At 45.5% G+C, this 11,123-nt stretch overlaps 1 protein-coding gene across 1 annotated transcript; it reads right to left on the bottom strand.

Annotated features, from left to right (window-relative positions):
• Positions 1–3,161: 3,161 nt before the first annotated feature.
• Positions 3,162–7,384, bottom strand: IER3IP1 (immediate early response 3 interacting protein 1). Its single transcript, XM_048292936.1, has 3 exons — positions 7,190–7,384; positions 5,533–5,634; positions 3,162–4,663 (listed from the first exon to the last, which is right to left on the bottom strand). Exons 1-3 carry the CDS (start codon positions 7,278–7,280, stop codon positions 4,608–4,610), a joined length of 249 nt encoding a protein of 82 aa, XP_048148893.1. The 5' UTR covers positions 7,281–7,384; the 3' UTR covers positions 3,162–4,607.
• Between the last annotated feature and the right edge of the window lie 3,739 nt (positions 7,385–11,123).

Consider the following 11,123-nt stretch of genomic DNA (forward strand, 5'->3'; position numbering starts at 1 on the left):
ACTCCTACAGACAAACACCGTGAGATCTGTAGTTATTCAAGTGAAGCAGATTGTTGGTATAATTTTACACTAGTACAGACTGTGGAAGTGGTTTGTCTTTGGGGCCAAGACAGCAATGGACTCTCATTCAAATTCCAGATAAATGCCATGGCTAGGCCTACTACCCACTCTGACGATCAGATCCAAACCCAGGTCACATTACTTAAGTCTGAGCCAAAAGTTTATGAGATTGGCCCTTATGTAGTGAGGAACACAGGCCAGCAATTACTGCTGTTTAATCCAGAATGGTCTCTTAAGCGTGTAGAACTACTAATGCAAATTAACATTTCTGAAATCCAACCAGCCTGCTCCCCTTTAATTCAAACATCCCTTGAAGAATGGACAGCCTGGCTGCAGAAGCAAACACCCCTCAGAGGCAGAATGCGGAGAGACCTGACTGGCATGCTAGGAACAGGACTGGGAGTCATAAATGGGATTGATTCAGAGATACTGATGAACAAACTGGCCACAGCGACCAGTGATCTGACCAAATTAAAACAGCCCCTACAATCCTCCCTCTTAGCATTAGGAAACAGCCAGTGGCAAGTCTCAAAAATACTCCCAGACCTAGCAAAACTCAGCAACCTGGACCACGAACTGATATTAAACACACTTGGCACAGCTCAAGACAACGTCTCATTAGCCCTTAGCTGCATACAAGCTCAATTATGGATGCAGTCCACAGCTTCCTTAATCATAAGAGAAGGTAATGAAGGTGTATTTCCTATTGAAATCCGAGAGGCTGTTTGGAACAATGCTACTAAATTAGAAAGAAAGCTCCAATCCTGGTGGACCTTGGTAAATGTCACTTATGACCCAATGACTAACATAGCTACTGCCTTCATGCTTACGATACGGAATGCCACAGTTGATGTAATTCATCCTATTGTCGCATTGGGACTAAACCATAAAGGGACAGTTTTTTACCCCTCTGAACATAGAGTATGGGCTCGGATAGTAGGAGAAAAATGGCAAACAGTGAATTTAGAATCTTGCATCACACGGGAACAACAAGGATTTATCTGTGAAAGTAATACACTTGATGCCAGAGACATATGTCTTGATGCAGAACAAGGCATTTGTCACTTTGAGATCCACCCAGACACTTCACCAAAAACTGTACTTGTATATATTGGTCAAAGCTGTGTATGCTTAAGAACTATCTGCACTTCTATGATAATAGATGACAATGTTATTAATGTAACTGCCATGAATCACTCTAATTTTTGTATTTGTAATTTTGCCAAAATTGTTGGGTGTGACTTCGTATTTAGCACCAGTTGTGTCTCATCAATTAATAAGGTCCAACTACACCATTTACCAAAAATTGCTACCCACACCTATTGGGATGGACCTAACATTAGTAAAGCAATTAGTGAAACATCAGGACCTAATGGAGATTTTGAGAGAAATCCAAAGAAATGGGGAAAAGACCTTAATCACCGTCGATTATGACACACAAGAAATCAGCAGAATCTTGCAAAGAGTAAAACAAGACACAAGCCATAACTGGTGGGACTCACTTTTCGGGTGGTCACCTACCGCAACAGGCATCCTAAATACATTATGTCACCCCATCATTGTCTTACTAACCTTGGTTAGTGTCTGCCTCATGCTGTCTATCACGTTACTTATTTGGAACTATAGAGTACTCAAAAGGTTATCAGTTCTAACTACTTTGACAAACGCACACAGAAAAACATTAAGAGATGCCCACCAAAAAAATTCATTAGAAAAGGAATTTAAGTATTAGTAAAAGAATTTACTAACTCTTTAGAAAAGGGGGGACGGAATCAGGGGGATGGGAAGCAGGAGACTTAGTTTGTCAGGAACAATGCATCCAGCTCGGTCAGCATACCAGGGCAGGAAGAAAAGATAAGAGAACTCTGATAAAACCAGGGGGGTCTCAGACAGACGTCCTGCAAACTAGCTCAAACCAGTCTCAAAGGCCAGGGATACAAAAGAGCATGCGCGGGGAAGAAAGGTTAAAAGTTCAGGACGAGGAAGAGCGTCAGCCTTCCTCCAAAAGACCCCCGGAGACCCCTACCAAGAAAACACCAGACCACACTGCGCAAGCGCAACGCGGATGTAAATGACTTTTGGGTTCATTATAATACGAAGCGAGGCTGGGCGGGGCTAGGTGATGAATATGTATAGTCATGTTGCGAAACTTAATGAATATGGAACTTGTAACCCGGTAAATACCGAGCTCAATGCAGCTGTCGGCACGCATGGCTTTGGAGGAGCGATCCCCCGTGCGTCCCAGCTGGAAATAAACGTACCTACTTTACTACTTCTTTAGTAGTGGAGTTCTGTCCGCTCTTCACCTGCAGACCTGATCCTCGGCTGCTGCCCCACTTGGAATTGCTATTTTTCATCTGTCAGGTGAACCTCGTCCCAGTTTTGCCTCCAGCGTGGGGTTCCTGCTGCTCCTTCTCCCTGCACTGCCCCTGTGTTGAGCCACGCTGGGCCCGCAGCCCCTCTGAAAGCACAGCAAGAGGGGGGAAATCACTCTTCACCCGTTTTATTTTAAAGCTGCTGCTTGCAATCTTTAGTACTGGCTTTTATTTCAGTGAGAAGGAATTGTTTTGACAGTCAAGAGAAGCGAAAATGGAATTAACAGACACGCCATGCTTCAACTCGTTCGGTACTCCCAGCGCCACAGCCACAGAAACATCAACCACTGCTTTTCCTTCCAAAAAAATTTCACGGGAATACAGAATGTTCCACACACGCACTGCCTGGTTTCCATGAAAGACAGATCTGTGAAAACAACTGAGCCAGGCTGTACACTCATCACCTCTGATTTACACGAAGATCATAATAAAAAAATTACTTCTAACAGATCCACACGTTTTAAAACTTAAAGATCCTGTTCTGCCTCAGGACAGCGTTACCACGTCTCATTGGGTTTGCTACATAAACCAAAACACAGCTCCACAGCAGAGAGATGATACCAAAACACAGCTCCACTGCAGATGAGACTTGCGAGTGCCACAGGGATGACGAAAAAAATACATATTTCATGTAAGGGCAGCTACTCTGGTATCTGGAATGGGATGAAGCTGAGTTTTGAGATATCCCCACTGTACACAGAGAGAGAGAGTTAGGAAAGAGAGTGCTAAACTTGGAAATTCAGGATTTATTTGCAAAAATCACTAAGAAAAAAGGAAACAACATAAAACTCTCTCCTGGATACACTTTACTCTGTGAAAAAATGTGATTGAAGATCATTAAATGCATTTACTTGTTTTACAGATTCTTATTCATATCCAACAGCGTATGCTTTAGTCATCAAGACATCAGGAGAAGAGATGATCAACTAAGCTGCTTTAAATTAATGAAACTGCCAGCTTTCCCTTGGCCTCCCCCCTTTAAAATTAGGGTAGAACACTCTAGCAGAGGAACAGACAAAGAATTCTAACTTTTCTAAAAAGATACATGAGAATCACCTTTTCCAATTCAGACCTAGCTCAGCAGTCTTAATTGAGACGAGACGGCTACCAAAGCCATTAGGAACATTCTTTGCAGCAGAACTGCAAAGTTTCAGCAGAACAGACAGTTTCACTTTCAAAGTTGTTAATTTAACAAGTGATGAGGAGGAGGAGGGCAGGGGAAGGAGCAGTGACAGAAAGAGGCTGCAAATCCACGGGTTTTTTACAAAGAAGTGCATTTGAAAAGCGCATGGTATTCACCTCCCATGGTATTCCCCTCCCACGTTTCCCGGGAAGCTCAGAATACAAATGGATCCCCACTTCGACCACAGTAATCACCACGCAGAAGTTTAATACATATTTTAAAAAGTGTAATAACAATCCTTGACAGAAGAGTAACAAATGCTAGTCACTAATATCCCCAAAGTTAACACAGAGTTGCCCAGCTTCTGGTACAGCTTTTTTTTTTAAATTCGTTTTTTTTAAATTTTGCACTGCAATTGCACCCATTTTCAACTGACTTTGCCATCAGTATGAAATACTGATTTGAAGACAAAAATCCCCAATCAAAGCAGGAAAATTCAGCTTTCAATGCTAACCTGAATCAGGACTTTACCCAGCTGGTTTTATCTCCCTTGATATCACAGCTGGACTTCAATCCTTTATAACAAGTATTCTTTATAACAGGTTTTCAGAGCCTAATTCATATTCTCTTAAACAGTTCTGAAATGAAAACAAACACATTGTTGTTTCCTCAATTTAAAAACAAATTGGAGAGTGTACTGAAGGAAATTCATCCCTGAGTAACGAGACATTTAAAAGCTGCATCCCATTGCCAGTCACTGCAACATCCTATGACATTTACTCTAATAATTAATCAACACTATGAACAGGCAGCAACAGAACTGGTCACAGTCCAATGTGTTTGCAGCATTGTTGCATTGATCCTGTGATCCTGCTTAATGAAACTGCAAGGGAACATTAGGAAATGGGATAAATAGAAACAGTGTCTTTTATTATTTTAAGTTGAATGTCAGATTGACAGCTAAACTGTGCTGGATCCCAGGAAACTCAGAGCAGTGGTGGTCAGGAACTGGCTTCTTTGGATGTCCAAAGGATTTTTACCGGGTGTCTTCAACCAAACAACAGGAGGAGAATGATTGTGATGGAGTTCAGGGCTATTAATGGCACTGCAGAGGGGAAAAAATAGAAATTAATAGTGAAAATCTTCCTTTCTACATCACAAAATGACAGAGCTTTATATAATCTTGGGAGAACACCTTGGGAGAAGGAGAAAAAACGGTCAAAATTTTAGAAATACACTTAATTTTTCTATGCAAAGTTGGGACCAGTGGAAGGAGTCAGGCTCTAATCCTAGGATACCAGACATTAGTAGGAAACAACAGCAGAAATATTTTTCCACAGCCTGTTTTAACTTTAACCCAGAGCCTTTAGTTCAGTTTTAACTGTAACACAAATAACTCTTTCTCCAAATGAAACTAAACCATCTAAAAGTCAGTTTTATCCTTGGCTTTACGGTGCTTTATAAGAGATGTTTTAGTTTTTACTCAGTGGTGGGCAAGACAAAGTTTAAGATTTATTACTTCCTCTCTATCATCATCTACAAAATGAATTTTTGGTGTGCTTCATAATGAGGAACTACCAGCAACTTAACAATTAAGTATATTTTTCTCCCCATCTTTTGAGGCACATAAGCCTGGCTTGCCTTTCAGAAACTCCAGAATTACATTTCCCTCACCAGGTAGTTCCCATAAAACTGGATTTAGACAAGGTGATGCTAATTGCCCACTTTGGTTGATCACCAAGTTTCCTCCCAGCTGCCGAACTCCAAGGAAAGGCAAAGGCTCATCAGGAGAAACACAAGCCAGAGTCAGGGAATGTTTTTACGCTCTTAGCAAAATTAAGGGCACTCTAGGTGAGGCCTGCACCCTCCTGCAGAGAGTCCAGGCGCAAAGGCAGTATAGTACAGATTAGCGCAAAAACAAGACATTACAGATTGTAATAGTAATAATAATAATGGAAAATATCGTGCCCTTACCTCTCATAACAGTTCGTATCGATCGAATAAGGTTTGTCAGCTGTGCTTTAATTCCTGGTTCCTCTCCAAATCCTCCGATCCCTTGATCGCTTCCCCAGCCAACTGTGTCACATAAAAGCAGGCACACATATTAGGAAAAAACCCCCAAAACGACACAGCAAATGCTGTAATATTAACGAGCAATCTATGCTGAATGTAGCTTATACTAACATAGACAGACAGCCCAATTCGCCTTTTTTCACGAGCAGATTTTAATGCAGCAGGCTGAAAACTGTTAAACCTCATGTGATGTGATTACAAATCCATGTTTCCATATGGAAAACCCTCACCTTTTTAATAACCACCATTCCCTCCATGCCCAGAGTAACATGTGAGTTCATCTGGGCTTAAAAAAAAATAGCTGTCAAAATAAACCCTAAACCAACTGCAATCTATTCACAGTCCTGAAAATAAAGTAGCAAATAATTGCTGGGTGTGAAGTGATGATGCTTCAGCACCGAGAAGGGGGCCACACGACAGAAAAACAGCCAGCACAAATTCCAAAATCAGAGTGACGATTTTTGCAACTGCTGTAAAAAAAATTAAAACTTTTGAGGAAAAAATTGGGAACTTTTCTGAGCATGACAGAAGTCCTTAAGTGTTATGAAGGCCTTCAAGGAAGAAACCCTTCCCACCTACTGCAGGGACACAGCGTGCTGGGACCAGGGATGTGTCCAGGGATTTCTAAGACCTGCTGGTCACAGCCCTTATCATTTAGGGGATGAGCAGAGCAAGGATCAGCTCTCAGTACCCCAAGCTCCACTGCCCAACCTGTGCATTTCTTTCTCCAGAGACCACTTCTGAGTGATTTTTGTTTTCCCTTTCTTCTCTCCCTGGCTCAGCTGGCACCAAGCTGAAGGTGGTAGGCAAGTCCTCTCCCTCACCAGCCTTGCCAGCTGGTGCTCCCCACTGGGATGAGCCTGGAGCTGTTCCCAAATCTCAAGAGGCTGACAAGTGGCTTCACCCATCCCACTAGTCCCCACATCTCCCTTTTTCAATTCCAGCTGCTCGTCAAGAAAGCAAAAGAAAACCCCAAACTGAGCAGACGTCTTTGAAGCAAATCCAAGTTCTGGGGAGCGGGAGAAAGGGATCCTCTTCTGCACTCCTGGCAAAAATCCTGGCTCAGCCTGACGTGGAGAAGTCAGGATTCTCCACACCAATGAACTGGGAAACCGTGGATCACTGGCCATTTTTTTCCCCCACGGCTTTGCAGATCTTTGTGTTGGTGGATTTTCTCTGTTTTGCAGGGCTTTGGCTTCTTTTGAAGGACAAGGATGCCCAGCCCTGGGAATCTCACGGACCGAGACGCCATCTCATCAAGAACCAGGCACGACAAGAGACAGGAAACCTTTGGACGACACCAAACACTCCGACGCGCGGCACGAATGGGGCGGGAAATAGTTAAAAATGGACAGGAAAAAAGGACAATTATGGGGGAAAAAAAAAGAGAGAAAGACAAAGGTACGACGGAAGCGGCCGCGAATTCATCCCCAAAGCCCAAACCCACCCCCCAATCCCAAAGCCCTCCCCCGCGCGCTGATGCTCCCACCGGCAGGGAGCGGCGGCGGCCGCGGCCACCGCGTTCCCCAGCCCAGGCCGGGCGGCCCTCCCGGCTCACCGTGGCGGAGGAAGCGCTCCTCGTGCAGCACGGCCACGGCGTTGACGATGAGGAGCGAGGCCTGCAGCAGCGAGTAGAGCGTGAACGCCATGGCCCGGCGGGGCGGAGCGGGGCGGGACCAGGAGCGGCACCGGGAGCAGAACGGGGAGCGGCGCCAGGGAGAGACGTGGCGGGGCGGGGCCGCGGGCTGCCCTCACGGGCCGGCAGGGGGCGGGGCCTGCCGGGGGCGCGGCCTCCGCGCTGCCGCCCGGTGGGCGCGCGCCGGGGGGGCGGGGCCTTGCGGGGCGGGGATAGCGGGGGCGGGGGCTGTGACGTCAGGCCGCAGGGCGTGGCTTGTGGAGCCGCGGCCGCCCAGGGGGCGGGGCCAGAGGGGGCGGGGCCTCCCGGCCGCGGCAGCCGCGTCTGGGTCCGGGTTCGCTCGCGGATCCCTCGAGACCCCGAATCCCTCGGAGCCCCTCGGGTCCGCCGGAACCCTGTGGATCCCTCGAGTCCGTGGATCTCGCAGAGCCCCGTGGACCCCTCGGTGCCTCTGGGATTCCTTGGAGCCTCTTGGGTCCATTGGATCTATGGATCCCTCTGGTCAATGGATCACTTGGATGCCTGTGGATCCCTCGACTCCGTGGATCTCCCGGAACCCCGTGGGGCCCGTGGAGCCCCTTGGGTCCACTGGATCCGTGGATCCCTCACTCCCATGGATCCTTTGGAGCCCCGTGGAGCCGTCGAGTCCATGGATCCCTCAGAACCCCGTGGGTCCCTCAGAGCTCCTTGGGTCCATGGGGTCCGTGGATGCGTCGGGTTTGTGGATCCCTCAGAGCTCCGTGGCTCCATCAGAGCCCCTTGGGTCCATCGGGTCCGTGAATCCCCTCGGTCCATGGATCCCTTGGAACCCCGTGGACCCTTTGGGTCCGTTGGTCGTTCAGAGACCTCTGGATCCCTTGGGTCCGTTGATCTGTCAGAGCCTCTTGGGTTCTTTGGGTCCGTGGATCCCTCGTGTCCATGGAGCCCTTGGAGCCCTGTGGATCCCTCGGGCCCATGGATCCCTCGGAGCCCCGTGGGTTCCTAGGAGCCCCTTGGGTCCATCGGGTCCATGGAACCCTCAGGTCCATGGATCCCTCGGAGCCCCGTGGTTTTCTCAGGTCCGTGGGTCCTTCGGAGCCCCGTGGATTTCTCAGGTCCGTGGATCTCTCGGAGCCCCATGGACCTCACAGCGTAGGCTGTGACATGGGAAGCTCCGCTCGCCGTGTAGCAAGTGGCCTTTGGATTCGGAGCAGGAGTAAGGCTCATCCTCATCCTCCTCTGTCGATATCGTGGTAACGTGGCGTCTCCCGGTGGTGGGAGCCGGCAGGGAGACGTCGCCCGGCGTGGGGCAGCCCTCGTGGCCATCCGTCATCAGCAACCTAATACTAGTAGAATTAATAAAAAACCATAAACACTGCATATGCAAAAAATACATGAGTTTATACTTCTATTTAGTCTTAAGGACAGCGGGCTTTTTTCCATGTGTTTTCTCAATACACTGGTTTTTCTTATATCCTGACTAAGGGTTCAAGCAGGAAGTCAGCCCAGATCCCAAATGCTGTTTGCCCAACACATAATGCTGCAGAATCCAAAGCAGAATCCTAAGGAAAGAAAACAATTACCTTTTTTACTGGATTGATCAGGGTTTCTGGGCGGTTCTGCAGTCAAATAACGAAATAATAACACCTGGAGCTCAGGGATACTGTATCTCCCTGTTATAGTTATTGTAGTTGTATAGTTATCCCTGTTACTGTTATCCTGTATTGTAGTTACAGAGTTATCCCGGTGTAGTTATTGATGCACAAATAGACAGTTGTTCCCCTTGCCTCTTTCAGCCCGATTGGCTGAAGGGGGAAAATCCCTCTGATTTTATTTCTCAGTAATCATACAATACACAAACCTCTTAACTCCGGATGGTTGGTAGATTTTATTACTCAATCAGGGCACAATGATTTGCATAATCACTGTGTTGTGATGGCTATTAGGCCCGTCCACTGCGATAGAAATGAAAACTTTGTGCTCAGTGTGGTGGACTGGGGAGACCCCATCTCGATTCTCTGCCCTGCCACAGACTTCTGACACCATCTGGGCAAATTATTCACAGTTTATCAATATTGTGTCTCCATGCTCTGTGTGAACATCCACTCACCAGCAAGCGATGACCTGATACTTCAGCAATTAATTGTCAGTAATATATAATCGAGAGATGCTCAGACACCGTGTGAATCAGCTGTGAAGAAACCACACCTCAGCCTCTTCTTGTGTTCGTCTTTCCCTTCCAAAACACCCGCTTTGGTACAGTCAGTGTCACAATATTATGCATCTTAATGATCATTACTATTAAATAACGTTACATTCTAATACTGGAATAAAGATAAAACACCTCACCATCAGAACCACAGTGTATTTTCGTAATAATTTACTCCCAAAATTACTGCTATTATACAAGAGAGATAAAGAATCAAGCATATTCATCAGTTTGGTCAAAAGCATTTGTTGTTTCAGCCTCAAAAAGGAATACAGTCTCAATTCAGGGTAGTGACTAAAACATTTATTGCAGTTCCAGTGAGCTCAATATTTTTGAAGCCTATACTGAAGTGTTTACTGACATGAAAACTCTTTTTTTTCCCCTAGATGCTGGCTTTGATTCTGAAAACTCTTATGTGCGTGATCACCTTCACTTTGTAAGTCAGCAGTTAGTGGGAACACTTGAGTGGAGTGGCACATGTGAACACACAATTGCAGCCTAAGGAGTCCCAACACAGCTTCTTTATTTCTCATCTAGATTTTTAAATTTGGTTTAACTGCAAAACTCCTAAAAACCACCATTTTAACATATTAAAATGGAGCCATTTCTAGCTGCCCAGAGCCCCCCAAAATTTGGGTGGTAGGGTGGGTATAATTCAAATAATCTTTTTCCATCTGTAAATAATAATAATTCAAAAAAAGGCTTGTCTTGAATTTGCCAAACTCCATACAGGCTGAGAAAGTCAATATTGGGCTGAAAAAATTTCATCCCAAAGGTCACTGCTAATTTTTAAGAAGTTCTGAGTGGTGGCGTGTGCTGATCTCACAAACAGAGATGTCTTTTGTCCTCAGCATAACTTCGGGCAGTAATTCTATAATTAAATACAGATGGATATGGGGGTCACTAACATAGATATCTAACAACCACCATTATCAAGTAGCATTTCCTGGGCTACCTCCTTATGGTATCCAACCTATAAATAAATGCTAACCTCAGTGAAGAGCTAATGCTTAGAGTTGCGGCCCTGAAAAAAACCGAGGTTTTTGCAGTAAGTATACAAGTTATGGCTTAGTATTTTTACCCATAATTAAGATGTATTTCCAAAGAGCAGCTGCCATCAAGCTGACATAAACTTGACATGATTTTCCCCTTAGTAAAATCCATCATGGCAACTTAGCAACCGCATCTTATCTCTGAATCATCACGTTACGTGGTTGAAGGGAAAACCAGATAAAGTTGCTTGCATTAGAAGGAAAGGGGCTTTTTTTTTTTTTCTTCATTAAGGTGTTGTGTTTCAGTACAGTAAATTCCTGTGGTGTCGTCTGCAGGGTGCAGTCAATCACCGTAAAGGAGTTTTAAACCACCTTACAGATGCCAAAGGATTAAACTTCAGGCTGGTGAAGTATTGTGAAGGCACTGGTCTTTTTTACTCTCAGTTTGTCATTCAGTAATTTCAGACAGAACATATCTCTCTGGGTCTCACTGTCCCCTACACTTAATGAGAGTCAAGCGTGTTGCATGGGAGTTTTTGGGGTTAACTGAGTTTAATCCTGGTGACAAAATACCAGGACAAAGGAAGACTTGTTATGACTTCAGCCCCTATACCCTTCACCTCCCTTGCCACCATCATCTTCTGACTTTATTTTCTGAACTAGCTTTAAACATTTC

This window comes from Corvus hawaiiensis, chromosome Z (genome assembly GCF_020740725.1).
Source record: "Corvus hawaiiensis isolate bCorHaw1 chromosome Z, bCorHaw1.pri.cur, whole genome shotgun sequence".
NCBI lineage: Eukaryota > Metazoa > Chordata > Aves > Passeriformes > Corvidae > Corvus > Corvus hawaiiensis.

Excerpts from the sequence above, each read along its gene's own strand:
- IER3IP1 (XM_048292936.1), bottom strand. The coding sequence starts at position 7,280 with ATGGCGTTCACGCTCTACTCGCTGCTGCAGGCCTCGCTCCTCATCGTC. Across the intron at positions 5,635-7,189 it reads GGAGCGCTTCCTCCGCCACG|TTGGCTGGGGAAGCGATCAA; the intron begins GTGAGCCGGGAG and ends TATGTGACACAG. Across the intron at positions 4,664-5,532 it reads GATACGAACTGTTATGAGAG|TGCCATTAATAGCCCTGAAC; the intron begins GTAAGGGCACGA and ends TCCCCTCTGCAG.